At 50.7% G+C, this 16,763-nt stretch overlaps 3 protein-coding genes across 7 annotated transcripts; 1 reads left to right on the top strand and 2 right to left on the bottom strand.

The window, feature by feature from the left end:
* Positions 1 to 1,060: 1,060 nt before the first annotated feature.
* ABHD1 (abhydrolase domain containing 1) lies at positions 1,061 to 7,528 on the top strand. Of its 4 annotated transcripts, XM_019639189.1 has the most exons (10): positions 1,474 to 1,564; positions 3,026 to 3,146; positions 4,530 to 4,690; positions 5,025 to 5,207; positions 5,378 to 5,423; positions 5,578 to 5,690; positions 5,825 to 5,998; positions 6,192 to 6,240; positions 6,343 to 6,508; positions 6,613 to 6,886. In XM_019639189.1, exons 2-10 carry the CDS (start codon positions 3,111 to 3,113, stop codon positions 6,822 to 6,824), a joined length of 1,140 nt encoding a protein of 379 aa, XP_019494734.1. In that variant the 5' UTR covers positions 1,474 to 1,564; positions 3,026 to 3,110; the 3' UTR covers positions 6,825 to 6,886. The 4 variants fall into 4 exon arrangements, with proteins under 4 accessions (XP_019494807.1, XP_019494651.1, XP_019494898.1 ...); XM_019639262.1 differs by lacking the exon at positions 3,026 to 3,146 and having other exon boundaries at positions 1,061 to 1,564; positions 5,825 to 5,869; positions 6,613 to 7,528; XM_019639106.1 differs by lacking the exon at positions 3,026 to 3,146 and having other exon boundaries at positions 1,063 to 1,564.
* PREB (prolactin regulatory element binding) lies at positions 6,836 to 10,780 on the bottom strand. 2 transcript variants are annotated; one of them, XM_019638908.1, is made up of 9 exons: positions 10,398 to 10,780; positions 9,611 to 9,803; positions 9,200 to 9,420; positions 8,930 to 9,010; positions 8,707 to 8,831; positions 8,333 to 8,506; positions 8,112 to 8,184; positions 7,760 to 7,919; positions 6,836 to 7,582 (listed from the first exon to the last, which is right to left on the bottom strand). In XM_019638908.1, the coding sequence occupies exons 1-9, from the start codon at positions 10,530 to 10,532 to the stop codon at positions 7,488 to 7,490; spliced, it is 1,257 nt and encodes a 418-aa protein (XP_019494453.1). In that variant the 5' UTR covers positions 10,533 to 10,780; the 3' UTR covers positions 6,836 to 7,487. The 2 variants fall into 2 exon arrangements, with proteins under 2 accessions (XP_019494453.1, XP_019494527.1); XM_019638982.1 differs by lacking the exon at positions 7,760 to 7,919 and having other exon boundaries at positions 6,844 to 7,582.
* Positions 10,781 to 10,804: 24 nt separating this feature from the next.
* Positions 10,805 to 13,716, bottom strand: PRR30 (proline rich 30). The gene is made up of 2 exons (XM_019658722.1): positions 12,524 to 13,716; positions 10,805 to 10,940 (listed from the first exon to the last, which is right to left on the bottom strand). The coding sequence occupies exons 1-2, from the start codon at positions 13,714 to 13,716 to the stop codon at positions 10,805 to 10,807; spliced, it is 1,329 nt and encodes a 442-aa protein (XP_019514267.1).
* Positions 13,717 to 16,763: the final 3,047 nt, after the last annotated feature.

Genomic DNA, 16,763 nt, shown 5'->3' with positions numbered 1-16,763 from the left:
AGAAACCTGAATAATCCTTCCAAAACAACTCTGATCATGTAGCCCATCACTTTATAAAACTCTCTGATGGCTTTCAGGATAAACTCTTAACGTCCTTTATGTTGCTGCTCAAAACTCGGTTCTTGGCCATCTCATGTGCTCCAGCCACACCAAATTTCTTTTGGTTCCTTTAAGAAGTCGCTCGCATCCAGGCTTTTCCTTAGGCTGTTCCCTCTCCTGGAACTACTCTTTTCCTGCTTCCCCATTGCCTGGGAAACTCCTACTCATTTTGTTTGTTCCACCTTAAATGTACTGTTATTTAACATCTGGGCACACTTTTGCTGATCCCATGGAGTTTGGGAACCCTCCTCAATGCTCCCACTGCAGCTAGACCTTCCCTTATCTATGCCATGCTCTACTGCAGGGGTTCAACCCTGACTACACAGTTGAATCTTCAGAGTGCTTTTCAGTTATATTGATATGTAGGCTTCACTCCAGACCAACTGTATCAAGGGTGGGGCCTGGGCACTGGTAGTTTTGAAAACTCCCAGATGATTCTAATCTTCAGTCAAGGTTGAGAGCCACTGCTTTAGTAGAGTTGTTACTACATCCCACTGGAAGACAGGGAGAGCATCCCTGGGGTATCCCAGGTGCTTAGTACAGTGTGTAAGGAGTAAATATTTGTTGTACTTACTTGACAGGGATTCCATACTACAGAGTAACACTGCATGAGTGGCTTTAACCTATGTGTAATTGACTCTGTGTTGTAATGCCACCCACTCAGTAGCTGAAACCTAACTATGTGACAGTGTGGGGTGTAACAGTGTGAATGGTGTGTCCAGTGTGTGAGGACCACTATGAATGGCTGAACACTGTGGAACTTCAGGGTGCCAGTCACCACATGAATTGTCCATATCCAATTACTGTGAATGGCTGTACTCTGTGACAAAAGCCACTGGCGTGGCTGTGTCCTGTGTGTGACGGACTGAGTGGCTGGGGTACCCTAACCTGCCTCACTCGCTGACGCCAGCGCAGAGTATGAGGAAGCAGCAGGAGGTGCCCCTCACCAAGATGGCGGCTATGGGGGAGGTCGTTAGTCCTTGCAAAGGGCTGTTCTGCTTATGATCGCGAAGCGGAAGCAGGAGGCGCGAGATCCGGGACGCGGGCTGGGAAGCCATTTGCAGGTCACTGAGGTCAGCTCCGCGCAGGGTGCCCGACGCAGCCCGCCCGCGCCCGCAGCCCGCCCACAACCCGCGCGGTCCTAGCACTGCCCTTCGCCGCGCCCGCCGCGAGAATCACAGGCGGTGGACTGGGCCCGGGTCCCCCAACCACCGGTCCGTGGGGGCGGGACCTGCACAGGCCGTCCAATGACTTGTAACGGGTGGGGTCGGACGCGCCCCGGCGGGCGGACTAGTCAAAGTCAAGGCGCTGGAACCTCAAGAGCTTGGGAGTCGGAACCCAGCAATAAAGTATGCTGAGCTCCTTCCTGAACCCCCAGAATGGCACCTGGACAGAGCTCTTCCTTCTGCTTTTGGGTCTTGGCGCTGCCCTCTACTTGGGCTACTACTGGGCATGTGTGCCCCAGGTGGGTGCGGGTCCAGAGCTCTGGCCAATGGGTGGAGGATACTCGGGTTTAGGCGGCAGCTTCCAGCCGCGGGGCTCGTGCCCTTTGTGGGAGCTGGCTTGGTTGGGCTTCCCATTACAGGTGAAATTTGATGCCCCAATCCCACCACACCAGCCCCGCTCTGCTATTATCACCTAATGGAGAGTCGGTTCTTCGCCTGCCTAGATTCTCTGCATCTCGCGCGCTCCCCATGCCAGCTGGGCCTTTCCCGCATCGGAGGGGTGCTGCTCCCTATGATGTGGACAAACATTCGGGGAAAGGCGGGGTGGAAGGCATCCTGAGGTGTCAGGGAGATAAGCACACAATGCTTTCCTTTTCTTTTTAGGCAGCCTAGCTGAGTTTCTCATTAGTTGTCCTGAATGAAGGAACCGGATGCCTGTGGGTTTGTGGCTCACTCTCAGCACCACTGCATTAGCTTAGTAGGGTCTTGCTTCTCAAGGCCTGGTGGAGTTTCCCCCCCTGGCTCAGGATTAATGGATAACCCTAATTGCCCTTGCTCAACTGCCCTTGTTTTAAGTTCTAGGCTCTCCATGGATAGTGCAGTGAGAAAGTCTGAAGAAGCTGACTTTAACGAACTTGGAGATTTTATCCTCATTGAAATTTAGATAAAATACATATCTAGAAAAATCTAAATCTTTTATTCTTCATTAAACACAGTTCTAGGCAGCTGAGTCTAACAAGAAACCTATTGATTCAAGCCCTTTTAAAAGATCAATAGGGAATTTTAATTTTACGTAGACTTTTCTGTATTTCCCCAGCGTTCTACAGTCCCATGTATTTTTTAAAAAATAAGTCTGCCTTAACAATTTTAAAAATCCAAACCTCACAATACCTTATAAATCTTACCTTATATGTCTGATTCAGAAAGTCATTCATCTCAGACCAGAGCTGTCCTTACCTAAACATTTTCCTTTGCTTGCAATCAGCCACACAGAAGTTAGAGACCTCTGCCAGCCACTTCATACTCCAAAACCCTTCCTTGTCTTTCACATACTCATCCATACTCGTAAAACTTTAGGAAAAGTGCCATTCTGGAGGCCCTGAGGACATGGAGTTTGGATTGTTCAGCATGGTAATGGACTGGTATTGATTCGGTCACAGTGACCAATGGCATCTTACAATTTAATTCTCAGGAATGAATCAAGAAGTACTTTGCTAAAGTTAAAATGAAACTAACCCACATAACTCAGACCTGTGACCTAATATGTTAGCACTGTGACCTACACTACTGAGCTTTTTGACCAAGGATTTAATAAATTGATAACTCAAAATCTTGGCAATTAGGAGGTAATATAGTACAGTGACTAAGAGCATAAGCTCTAGACTCAGACAGACCTGGGTTTGAATCCCAGCTCCACCACTAGCTTTGGCAAACTTTGTGACCTTTGACAAGCTACTCAACATTCAAACCTGTTTCCACAGAGGGATAACACCTATTTCAAAGAGCTGTTTGTGAAGATCACAGGATATAACCACGTAAAATGCTTAGCACAATGCTTGGAACATAATGAGCACGCAACAAATGTTACTACTAGTATTAATGGTAATACAATTATTAATTCCGGTTTGCCTCTTGCTTGCTATGTGACTTTGGGAAACAACCTCTGAGTCATCGTTTCTTCACTTAAAATATCCTATCTCATAAGGTTGAGCTTAGCCTGGTGCCTGCATGTAGCACACAATGAATGACAGGTGTTATTATTCCAGGGCTTAAGAACCAGGGTGAGTCACATCTCACAACAGTCACACTAGCAACCTAGTCCCTTTTGAGTACTGAGACTGCAGAAGACAGGAAATCTGATCCTCAGGTTCCTTAGGGCCTGTCACAGAAATGCAGTTTCTTTTCCTTGAGTCTGAGGCCTTTTGGCTTTGTATGGCATACTCCTTCATAAGACTTCTATGTGGCCAGGCCCTCTCATTCACTTGATGTCTATCCTGAAGAATCAGGCAGAGGGGTTGTAAGGAAGGCTGAGTGCCCTCTGATTTCATCTGCCTCTGTTAGCCCATCCCTGTTACCTTCTCCCTGGCTGGCATGAAGGAAGAGAAAATCTATTCACATCAAGATTTTTCCTCCTTCAGAGTATGGTCTAACAGCAGGGGTCCCACAAGTAAGAAAATGAGGTGCTTGTGGTAGGAAGAAACCTTTCAGCAGTGAGTACACACAGTAGGGCATAGGAACATGCAACAGTGGGGTGCTAAAATCAGGAGGAGCCAGCACGGCCAGAGTTAGTTTTGGAAAGATGATAGTGTGGATAATTCAACTTCAACTGCAAGGCAAAAGTAGCAGGTTGAATGCTGCTGCCTTTCTTCTGCCTCTGTCCTGGATCCCAACCCTTCCTGCAAGGTATCAGCTGGGCAATTAATCTTATATTACCTGCTCTCTCCAAAATGGGCTTGGGCAGGGGTCGGCAAACTGCGGCTCGCGAGCCACATGCGGCTCTTTGAGGACGTATATGTGGCTCTGAAGTAAAATTGAAAATGAAAAAACTATCATAGTTTCATTTATAAAATTTTTGAAGGATATTATTCACATAATGGTGATTTCGTTTGTTTTATGGCTCTCGAATAATTTTTAAATTGTTGTGACGGACAGGATTGGCTCTCATCTCAAGTTTGCCGACCCCTGGGCTTGGGCATGGATAGGTTGAGAGGGGGCCTCAGCACCCAGTCGGCTGCAGCAGCACCCAGCCCTAGATATGAGTCAGTTCAGGGTCAGTTCTGGAGAAGTGACACTCCTGGAGTTCTCTGGGCTAGAGCAGACTATATTAACAGAGGTGACTTGGCCATTCCAGACTGAGGCCATGTCAGATTTCCCTGTACTAAAGCAGTGCCCTTCAGGCTGGCCTCTGGAGAGAGGTCACTCTGCTATTGGGTGCCTCACTGACTTGGTGCAAAAATTAGGAGTGATTGTGTTGTGTGATTACAGAGGCCTCAACTGGTGACTGGGTCCCGGTTTCTGGCCTTCCTGGAGCAACACTGTCCAATCACTGTGGAGACTTTCTACCCTACGCTGTGGTGTTTTGAGGGGCGGCTACAAACCATCTTCCGAGTCTTACTGCAGCCTCGGCCTCTAGTCCCTTACTGGAGGTAAGAAGGAACAGAAAGGGGTGAATGTGAATGCAAAGCTGCCAAGTGTAGGGGAATCCTGTCTACCTTTTAAAATGAAGGTAACCTTTGCCCTATACCTCAGTGTGTTGAAGGTAATAAAGACTGGCTAGATTGAGGGCTATTTAATTGCACAAACATGAGGTAATCAATCTTTTATTTCCCCATCATACCTTGTTAGTCTTGTTTGCATAACACATGCCCTCAAGTGATGCTGATGGCCAGTTATGGGAGTTGTGGTGGGGGGCTGTAAACCTTTTGAAGTACATGGAGTTCCTAATGGTATCTTTGTGTGCCCTTTTCTCCAAAACCGCAGTGAAGTCCTCCAAACCCCAGATGGAGGACGGCTCCTGCTAGACTGGGCTGGCCAGCATGACAGCAGTCAATACCCTGATCCTGCCACCCAGCCCATTGTATTACTGCTTCCTGGTCTCACAGGCAATAGCCAGGAAACATATATATTACACCTAGTTGACCAAGCTTTGAGGGATGGTTATAGGTAAGGATGGGCACAGCCCAGAGTTGTTGGGTGGTATCTGAGAAGTGGTAATAGGGAGGTCAATTCAGACAGTGCTATATGAAAGGCACCTTTTGACTGGGGTCTTTCTGAAGGCTTTCAGCAGGCTTTCTAGGGACAGTCTAGCTAAGATGTACCTGTGTGTGCCACAGGGCTGTTGTATTAAATAACCGGGGCTGCCGTGGGGAAGATCTCTTGGTGAGTACCCTCATTCCTAGTAGTCCTTCAACCCACTCCTTTGAGAGATCCTTGGCACTGGGGCTCACTTACCTACTTTTCTCCCATTTCCCTTCCGTTTTTCTGCCTTCTGGCCAGGGCCTCCCTCCCTACCCAATGATCTGGTTTGCCTCAGACCCACAGGGCCTTTTGTGCCAGCAATACTGAAGATCTGGAGACAGTTGTGAAGCACATAAAGCACCGCTACTCCGAAGCTCCATTGCTGGCTGTGGGCATCTCTCTTGGAGGGTAAAGTCTACCTGGGCTTAACGCAAATGCCCAGTCTCCCTTTGTTTCTTTCCTCCTCCATGTCCTCTCCCTGTATCCTGTCCCAACTTACTAATGCAAACCCTTCTTTCATGGCCACTGGTCTGATCCTGCAGGATATTGGTGCTGAACCACCTGGCACGAATGGGACAAGCTGCAGGGTTGGTGGCAGCACTGACTCTATCTGCATGCTGGGATACCTTTGAGACCACCCGTTCCCTGGAGACCCCACTCAACTCACTGCTCTTTAATCAGCGCCTTACTGCTGGGCTCTGCCAAATTGTGGACCGGTAGGGTCTTGGCAAGTGGGAGGGGGCAGCAGACAGGGTAGATGGCAGATAAGGTAGGATGGCGGACATGCCAGGTTCTCCCAGTGCTTGGGTCAGTTCTTTATCTGGGCTTTTTCACTCATGAGATTAAACAGGCTGGGGGCTCTGGGTCAGATCCAGGAGTAGAGTCAAACCTCTATGTGCTCTTTTGCAGAAATAGAAAGGTGATGGAAAAGGTGGTGAATGTAGACTTTGTGCTACAGGTATAGTCTTTCAACCATCTCCCCTCCACCCAAAATTGTTCTTCCAGTATCTTCCCATTCCCTATCTTCATCCTAGCCTATCCTGCCCTCCACCACCTGCAGGCCCACACAATCCGCCAGTTTGATGAGCGCTACACAGCTGTGGCCTTTGGATATCAAGACTGTGTTACCTACTATCAGGCAGCAAGCCCAAGAACCAAGGTAGATGCCATCCAGACCCCTGTGCTCTCCCTCAATGCAGCCGATGACCCCTTCTCCCCAGTCCATGGTGAGCACCCTGATCTGGATGCTTTAGGCCCCAACGATAATGGGCCATGAGGTACAAGTGGAGACCCTGGGCTCTCCTGACCTCCTCGCCAACCCCTCCCCCAGCCCTTCCCCTACAGGCTGCCCAACAGTCTCCCCATGTCGCACTGCTCGTCACAGCCCAGGGTGGCCACATCGGCTTCCTGGAAGGACTGCTCCCCTGGCAGCACTGCTACATGAGCCGCCTCTTCCATCAGTACGCCAAAGCCATCTTTCAGCACCCAGCAGAGCTGCTCAGCCTCAGGGCTCTCTCGCCTTCTGAGGGAGGCAAAAGCTGACAAGAGCATCATTGGGGTCTCGGTTCAGTCTTCCCTTGTTTATTAAATATAACTTTTCCTGCTAAATAGACTGAGGTTCATTTTCCCTTTTCTCAAGGCTAGGGTAGGCCATCCAGGAACTTGCTGCATATTTAGCCTGGCTGGCTTAGAGCTACCCAGCTGAACCCACAGATTACTGCCTGGGTCTTCCTTTTGCCTCTTCCATCCCAACAACAAGTCCCAGGCCAGCAAATGCCAGGGGCTCATGGGAAGAGCAACTGGCCACAGGATGTGAGGGGAGGAGAAACAGATTGTTTCTGCAGGAAGGGATAGCAGTGCCTCCAGATTCTGGGGCACCTTCACATACTTCTAGAGAAAGAACAAGCTCAACTCTGGAGCCTCTGGTAGACACAGGAAAGGAGGCAGGTGGTGTGACCTGGGCTGCAGACACCACTCTCCTGGGTGGATCCACAGATGATGAATGCAGGGTTCCCAGGACTCAAGAGTTGCACAGGGCCACAACCACGCTTTAACTGGGAAGGGCAGGCAGTACCCATCAAGTCTCATCGGCGGCCATCTCAGCTGTGAACCCACTTGGAGGTGGAGTGAGCAATGGGTCCAGGCCTCCACTCTGGTCCAGAAGGTGGCAGTGTCCAGGCCCCTGATTCCCTGGGAGCAGGGAGGCTAAAGGAATCCTGGAAAGGCACTCTGAAGCAGCAGGATGGTCATAATAATAAGTCCGACACATAGCAGCAGCAGCAGCCACACAGGAACACTCCCTGCAGGGGAGGGCAAGGGAAGTTGTCAGGGGGCAAAGGGACTTCACAACCTGAAGACTAGAACCCTCAACCGATTCCATTCAAGGAGGGGCAGATGGCTACAAACAGCCCATTCTCTAGGGGGCAAATTTTTGCTATAGTGAAAGGCTGGGTGGTACCCCCACCCCAATGACTCACGCCGTGAGGGCAACAGGTGCAGCTGGCAACGACTATCCACAGCCACAGAGAACAGGGCAGTTTCGTGGGACCCAAGGAGCTCTGGACCACGACCCTTCTCAGGCAGAAAGGCTACATCCGTCACCACGATGCCATGGGCCTCCCTCACATAGTAGAGGCGCTGGGGACAGAAGGAGAACTAGTGAGGGAAGGCCCGATTGGGAACAGTTCTTCTGGAAAATATCCCCCCTGCCCCCAGAAGGCTTTCCTTCTACAGAAAGGCCAGACTCCTTCCTGCACACTCAGGGTAAATGCAGGCCTAGAGTCCCCACTCCAAAGAAACCTCAGGGCTGTGCCCACCTGTACCCATTACCTGGAGAGAGAAAGCTATGTAGATGGCAACAGAGCCAGTGACCGTGCCCAGGCCTAGGAAGGTGCCCGATTCACTGCAACAGATAATAAAATACTCATTGTCCTGGAGGCCTGTGCAGTGACACTCATTCACTAATAACAGTCCGCAGGGATGCAGGCAGGACTCGTTCCCAAGCTCCCCCAGCCACCCTCGCAGCCCGCCAAGCCAGCATCATCTCATACCTGACACTAAGGCAGGAGATGACTTCATGGCCACAGGATTTGGTCCGAAGGGGCAAGAAGGTGGAGCCATCCCAGGCTGTGAGGTAGCAGGGTGGAGGCTGGCGCAGACGCTTGTGGGGAATCTGCACTGTGAAAAGTCGCAGCCCAGCAGGCTGGTCTGGAACCTGCCCAAACCTGGCAGCCAGGTGAGAAGCTGTTAAGCTCCTGGGGCCTGCACAACCCTCCTGAAGAGTTTGTACCCTCCTGCACCCTGGTCAGGCCTGAGGTAACACCCACCCAAGCTATGATCCTCCCCAACTTCCCCTAAGTTTTTTCCCACTCTCCCACCACATTGAGGCTGAGCCTCTGTTAGCCACCCTCCAGGGTCTTCACACCTGCAGGCCTGGTAGCGGTAAGGCGTGTTAGAAAAGGTGGGTCCGTTCTCTTGCCAGTGCAGCTGTGTCACCAGCTGATCCTTCTGCCACACACAGGCTTTCAGGTCCCAGCCCACAGTTACCAACTAGTCAGGAATCAAGATTCCAAGATGGACAGTTAGGAGATCCACTTACAGAACACACAGCATAATTACATACTTTCTCCACCCTCTCACCTCCTCACCTTGCCATCAGGCCCCAAGGCCAGATCCTCAATCTCTCCTTCATGGGCTTTGAACTCCAGCACTTTCTCTAGGCTGGGTACCTGCAACCAAACCACCACAATTAGCCCAGGTACCCAGCAAGAGCGCATTGATTCCCACCCCTCTTCTCTTCTTATGGCCACGCGGCGCAGGTTTCACTTTCATAAGTTCCCAGAACCCGTGTTGAGTTTCTCACAATTCTGGCCTTGCTGCTACTGACATTCATCTTTCCTAATCCCCCAAAACCACACCTTCCAGACACGAACGTAGCCATCTGTCCCTCCAGTGGCAAGCAGGGTATTATCGTGGTTGAAGCATACAACTTTCTGCAGTGGATCAGGGCTGAAGTCTGTCTGCACTGCCTGCAAATTCTCTACTTTGAGCTCTACTCCGTCCTGGTGGGTTTCAGCTCCAGATTTCTTCTCTGCTGGGGCTGCCCCCTTCCTTTGTCGAGGTCCCTGCTCCTTGGAACCTGCAACACAAACAGCCCGCCACATTCCAGGCTTCTACAGTAATGCCCGGTCCCTCTCTACATGGCTGGTGAATATCCAGCTTGCCGCTGCTACCATAACCCCACTTCCAGCCCCCCTTTTTCAGAGACCAAGATGAGAGTCACCTTGCTCATGTAACCCTTTTCCAAAGCTAGAAAGGGGGCTTCTCACCTGCCTTCTCTGCCTTGTTTTTGCCCTTCTGCTGCTGGGTCTGGAAGCGCAGGAGCTGGCAGTGGGCATCCTGCCCTGCAGCGAGGATGTTACCAGCCAGCGCTAAGTTCATGGTGGCCCGTGTCTCTGTGTCATGGGAGTGTAGCAAGGAGGCGCTCAGGCGCCCATTAATCTGCTCTAGCTGCAGAAAGTGCTATGGAAGAGGGAACCAGAATGAGCACGACTTCAGGGGTGCCAGGGCAAACTTGCATCCTATAGCCGATGCCCTACCCCTTTGCTTACCACACTTTCTAGTTCACAAGGCTTTCTCCAACCTTTTTTTCTTTTCCATTTTTGGTTTTTTTGAACCTCACAAATCTAGACAGCTGGCAGGGTTGGCGTTATTGCCTCCAGTTTACAGTGCAATAGGGTGACGCTTAGTAGAGTGAAGAAACCTAGCCTAAGGGCCAAATGCAGCACTCTCGCCGCTGTTAAGAGGGCAGACAGCCAAGTCTTTGTGGCCTCCCTGGAAAAAGCCAGGATAAGACCCCCGGAGCTGCTCTGTGGTCGAGTTGAAGCGTTCCCGACAACGCAGCGCTACGGAGCAGTTTTCACTTGACCTTAGGAGTCTCTCAATCTCCCGGTGAGCAATTTCTCGGCTGAAATTAGCGCCGAGATATCCGGCATGCCGGGAATTTCAACTGGGGAAGGGCAGGGTCCGAAGCTGGGGTGCGGCCCGACCCCGTGACCCTCCCGGAACCCCCCTCAGCCCGTGGAGTGACCGGCCCCAGTGGCCCTGCGCTCTCACCACGCCATTCTTGATGCCCGTCTTGGCGGCGCCTCCTCCGCCCGCAGCGATGAGCAGCCCTGTGCTGGGGTCGACCTGAAGCGCGTACAACGGGAACGGGGCCCGGTACAGCTCTGGCGCCCGGCGCCGGCCCATCCCGCTAGGCGCGAGCTTCACTGTCCGCACGGCGGCAGCCGGGACATGCCGTGCCCGGACTTCGATTCTTGCCCCGGCAGCGGTTGAACTTGGTCCGGTCGTTGCCGGGAGGGCTCCCGACCCCTCTCACATCTGCCGGTTGGCCAAAACTCTAACCACACACAGCGATCCGTATCTCTGCCTCAATCCGCCTACTTGGAGCTCGCCGACGTTCAGTGCGCAGGCGCACCTAGTTCGCTCTCCTCGCGCAGGCGCAGAACCGCCATTACGCGTCAGCACTTGCGGGCTGTAGGGTGACGGAACACTAGCGCCGGGATTCTGTTCGCCGCCTTTGTGACGTTAAATTTTGCCATCTTTTTGCGGGATGAGAGAGTGCTCTCCTGTTTCGCGGGAAGGTCCTCGGGGGTTCTGGAGGAGCGGGAACGAGTAAAGGTTACGGAGGTTAATGAACCTTTAATAAAGAAATTCTTGGATTAGGGCCGTCTACCCTTCAGGAGTGTTGCGCAGACTCATAAACGCTCAGCCTTCACGTTTTACCCCAGAGAGGAAGTGATTTGTCCAAGGTCACGCACGGGGAATGTAATCTCTCAATGGAGGCTGTGCGGAGTTTAAAACAAACTTGGCTCCAGATTCCGAATCCACTGCTTCCTCATCTGAGGAAACCACTATTTACCTTAACACCGGTGGTTGGCAGGCAGCGGTGGGAGTTGGCCATTGTAGTGGCTTCCGAGGTGGAGGCTGCTCCCCGCTGACACCCTCAGGGGCAGGCAACCTGGCTCCCAGCAGGGCAGATCTCACCTTTGCCTGACATCCCACCCACCTGAGGAGGCCCTTGGGTTTCTAATCTGCAATGAGAGGGTCCCTGTTTCTCTGCAAGTGAAGGCTAGGAGTGCCCTTTCCTATAAGGATACACATGCTGCTCCCCTGGCCTCATTAGATGCGTTTGTTAAGTTTCCCCCAGAGGAAGGGGCCCAGTGGCTTCACCTTTGGGGATGCCATTATCTGTCTCACCCAGTTGAATTAAATGTGTGAAGGGCCTGCCAGAGCCCGCTGCACATCTCAGGTGCTCAGGCCTTGTAGGTCCCATGCCCTCCTCAGAAACATGGCATCCGCTGTCCCTGGCACTGTTTCCTTTGACTGTCCTCCACCCCTTGTTGGGTCCTGGCCCCCCTCAAGGTGTTACTGTAAGCAGAAAGAACAGGGCCTCAGGGAGGGAAGGGGAAGGAGGAAGTTCGGGGAAACAAAGGAGGATATGAGATCATTCTTAAGGTAAGGTGCAGCTACAGCTAATTGTAATAGATTATACTATTAGCATTATAGGCAGGGAAAAATTTCAACCTCTTATGTTGCCATGACAGTTCCGACAAGGGCCAAGTAAAGACAAGGGAATCCCACCTCCACAGGAAGGAGCGGTCAGCAAGGACAGCAGGGACCCACCCTGGGAACACCACCCCTCAATCTTGAATATTTTGTGTCCTTATTCAAATAAAATCCTAAGCTTCTTTGCTCTTTGGTGCAGTTGCTCTTCTGGGCATATCCACTCCTGCATTTTGGGAGTCTGTTCTCTTTTAATAAATCCCCTACTTGCTTAGCTTGGCTTGCTTGGCTTGCCTGCTTATTCGGTGCACTCCTGAATTCCTTCCTGAGGCGTAACCAAGAATCCGTATAACCAAGAATCCATTTTCCGGCAACATGGGTACCCACTGTGTCTGCTAAGTGGGACACAAACACAAGTTTTTCAGGGTCAGGCTTTATTGGATACACTGAAGGCTGAATGGGGCCTTGGGTGCCCTTGGTCCTCTTCAGCCAGGAGAGAGCAGACTCCACAAGGGGCTTCCAGGGTTCAAGGCTGGAGAAGACACCTGACCTCCAGCCAGCCAGCCCTTCAGGGTGTCTTGGGGGCTTCCCAAGATCTGGGGCCTGGTGGGGACAGTGGGGTTTGGCGGAGGTGCTCCAGGGAGCCTCCGTGGCTCTGGAACTAAGGTGGCAACTTTTGGAGAATGGGCTCTGAAGAGGCAGGCCTCTTTGGAGCAGAGGAAGGCTTGGGTTCCAGGGAGACCGTGGCTTGTTTTGGTGCCTGAGGTGGAGGCTCTGAACATCGGGTGGAGTTTGATGGTTGAGGGCCTGCAGACCTGAGGCTCCCAGCCTGGGAGGATATGCCTGGGGCTGAATTTGCCCAGGCCTGAGCCACTGCCGGGGCCTGAGATGCCTGGGTTTGATACCCACGGGCTGAAGGGGCCTTGCCCTGAGACCCTACTTCCTCTGCCCTTTTTTCTGGCAACAGGTGCAAAGCCCTGGCCTGGCCACGAGGCAGGCGGAGGCCAAAGCCGATGCTCAGGCGGAGTGGTCCAGATTCCTGGCCCTGTGCAGAGTGCAGTAGTTGGGGGAAGGCAAGCAGCCGGGGTCCAGTCCTGTACCTGGGGATGGGGCAAGAGGGGCTGCGGGGCCGGAGACACACCAGGCATATAGGATACTCCACGACTGGAGCTTGGCCGATTCTGCCTAGCCACAGGCGCTGCAAAAGCAGTAGCCGCAGGTCGTGTGCAATGCGACGGTGCCCCAACTGGGACACCAGGGCCTTGGCCAGGGCTCCCGGGTCCCTGAACTCTGCAGGGTCTCTCTCGCTTGCCACGCATCCCCCCACCACCCCAGGGGACCTGGTGTCCTGGTACTGATGATGCCAGTGCCATGTCTGCCTATTAGAGTAGATCCCAGGAGAAGGTAGGCTGGGGCTTGGAAAAGTGAGAGTGGAGCTGGGTAGGTCTACAGAGTGGGAAGGAGACTGGCAGCGTGAGTGGGAGAGAGGGGACTTCTGTGGCTGAGAGGGAGAGGAGGAGTGAGTAGGAGGAGAAGAGGGGTATAGCCGTTGGGAGGGAGAGGAGGTACGTGGAAGGGAGAGAGAGGGGTAATTCTGATGAAAGAAAGTGGGAAAACTTGGGACAGAGAAAGAGTAGGGATGTAGGACAAAGTCAGAATTTGAGTCAGAAGAATCAAAATGGGAGACAGGAGAGCAGGACTGTGGGGGAAGGGAGCAAAGTGGGTAAGAGGGAGTGAGTGATTTCTGGGGAGGCAGAGGCTGAAGGTTGGGGCGATGGGAGTCCACAAGTTCTGAGGGGCCCTGAGGGGTGCACCCAGGGGACACTGTGTTCTGTAGCAGCACCTGGTCCTTGTTTTGAGGCAGCATTGCCTTGAGTCCAGAAAGGACTGGAGATTAGAGGTCTGGCAGAGTCAGGACCAGTATCTCTGAGGCCAGACTTAGCTGAGAAACCAAGGCCTTCTGTGCACAGTTTGTGGCTCCAGCCTGGTGTTGGCGCAGCTGTTGGTGGCAGCCCAAGGAGGCACCCAGCCCAGTAGCACCAGGCTATCTGGTGTTCAGGCAGGAGCTTGGATCTAAATTCGGCCCCTCACTTCTTTGCAGTCAGCCATTGATGAGGGATGTATAGGGATGGAGAAGCAGAACTGCCTCTTGGGAGCTGAGGAGCAGCAGCAATTATCTGAATGGGCCAGGGAGGAAGACACAGCCTATAGGACCTGTAGAGAAGGAAACAGAGCCCAAGATATTGGGAGAATCAGTCCATTTCTGGCTCTGCTTCATGTGCCAGTTCCAGGCTGGTTCACCAAGACCCTAAATGCATGTGACCTTTGGGGTCAGAAGAACTGGAAAATGCTCCAGGGAAAGTTTGAGCTGAGGAGGAGAATAATAGGGAGGGAGAGCAGGATGGAGTTGGGTGAGGAGCTTTGCGGGGAGAGGGCTGAGATGGGACTAGGAATTGAGGGTATTCTGGTGCCGGGAACTCTTACCAATGAGGGTTCCTCTGGACTGTGTTTCACAAGGCACTTCAGCAATGAGGGGATCTGGGAGAAAGAGAAACAGTCACTAAAGGGTGGATACACCCACCTCTGCCCCCAGCATCCTTTACCCTCACTGAATTCACTCTGACCCAGATTTCTGTCTGAGCCTTGCTGCCAGTCCTCTTTCAGGGAGGTGGAGGTCTTCTGTTACAGGCTTTTGTTAGAAGCCTGAATCAGGGCTTCTGCAAGCATCCTGGTCTCCTGCCTCTCTGGTTCCCTGACCCCTTGCCCGTAATGCTGATGTCCTCTGGCTCAGCCTGGCCCAGGCTGAGATGGCTTATCACACCCAGCAGCAGCAGTAGCAGTGGGCCTAGCTGGTGAAAGCCTCTGGGAGACTGGGATTTTGTTTAAGGGGTGGCATTGCCACCCCCCTTGGGAGCTAGGAGCCCCATTTCCTAGGGGCAGTTCTCCCTGACATCTAGTGCCTATGTCACAAAGGTCAGGTGCTGACATCATAGACTCTCTGCCTCAAGGCTCTGGGACCTTCTTTCAGAGATCATCCAAAGCTGGTCCTTGACAAAACTGAAGCAGGCAAATTCTTTGGAGCACTCAGTCATCTCTTGAGGTCCTAGATCCCACCTCTGTTCTCTGCCCACATACCACTTCCTCCATCCAGGGTTCTCTTGAACTATATAGCCTATTTGGGCGGTGATCTCCCTTCAATTTCCTGTTTTATTTTGCTTTCTGATCAGTGGCTCATGCTCCATGCCTTCTCCACCTTGGGATATGGTTATATGTTTTAATAACTATTTTCTTAACAGCTTTATTGAGATACAATTCAAATACCACACAATCCACCCATTTAAACTGTGCAATTTACTGTTTCCTAGTATACTCACAGGGTTGTTAAGCCATCACCACAATCTAATTTTAGAACAATTTTGTACACATACACACACACACACACACACACACACACAAATCCCAGACCCATTAGCAGTCACTCCTCATTCCTCCCTCCACCCAGTCCCTGGAAACTATAAATTTACTTCCTGTTTCTATGGATTTGCATACTCTAGAAATTTCATGTAAGTGGAATCACACAATATGTGGCCTTTTACGTCTGACTTCTATCACTTAGCATAATGTTTTCACAATTTATTCAACTTGTATCATTGCTTTATTCCTTTTTATTGCCAAATAATATTCGTTTATATGCATATACCATATTTTGCTTTCTCATTAATCAACTGATGAACATTTAGTTGTTTTTACTTTTTTGGTGATTATGAACAATACTGCTATGAACATTCTCGTACAAGTTTTGTATGGATATATGTTTTCATTTATCTTGAGTGGATACCTAGGAGTAGAATATATAAATATATATATATATATATATGTATGTATATATATATATACACACACATATGGAGAGAGAGAGAAACGTATACACAATACACACACACACACACATACACACACACACACATTCACACACTGTGTTTTTCCCTATACATGCATACATACACTTTACAACTTCTCTTTGGTGTATTCTAATTGCCAGCATCACTACTTGTGTGCTTTGGGGCCATTATTAAGTAAAATAAAGGTGACTTGAACACAAGCGCCAAAATACCATGACAGTCGATCTGATAACTGTGATGGTTGCTGACTAAGGGGCAGGTAGCGTGTACAGCGTGAATCACCTGGACAAAGGGATAATTCGCATCCAGGACAGGGTACAGCAGGACACCACAAGATTTCATCACACTACTCAGAACAGAGTACAATTAAAAACCGATGGATTGTTTATTTCTGGAATTTTCCATTTAATCTTTTCAGACAGTGGTTAACTACAGGCAGTTGAAGCCACAAAAAATGAATCTGTAGATAAGGGGGGACTATTGTATATGCTGTGTCATCAGGGAAGGCAGTTAGATCTAGCTTTTCACTTTCCAGGATAAGAAATGTGCTCTTAACCATGCCAACTAAAACACAACAGCTTAAAGTAAGTGCCAGAATGCCACTTTATAAATTTACCCTAAAAAAGTAGCTCACACAACTGGAAATAATTAGCATATTCTCAGTCAATAGTCTAGCTATTTGGGAAGTCAAAATGTAATCAGAATCCGCATCATTGATTTAACCATGAGAAATCATAGTTGCCACCTACTGCTTTCAAGATCATCAGTATTCTCAAGTCCTGTAGACAGACCTGCCTGGAAGTCAGAAAGATGCTTGATGCACGGTAGCAGAATAAGGGAAGTTGGGCAAATTAATAAATTGATTGCCTAATAGGACCACGCTAAAAGAGTTAGTTTTATTCATCTCAATAGAAATACTCAGTTTGTTGTGCAAAGCTCTATCTTTTCTGAACAGGGCTGGGATGAGTATTACCAGATTGACCTCTGTGACTCTTCTTTTTTTTTTTTTTTT

This window comes from Hipposideros armiger, unplaced genomic scaffold (genome assembly GCF_001890085.2).
Source record: "Hipposideros armiger isolate ML-2016 unplaced genomic scaffold, ASM189008v1 scaffold_0, whole genome shotgun sequence".
In the NCBI taxonomy this organism is placed as follows: domain Eukaryota; kingdom Metazoa; phylum Chordata; class Mammalia; order Chiroptera; family Hipposideridae; genus Hipposideros; species Hipposideros armiger.
This window is presented reverse-complemented; position numbering and strand designations above follow the sequence as displayed.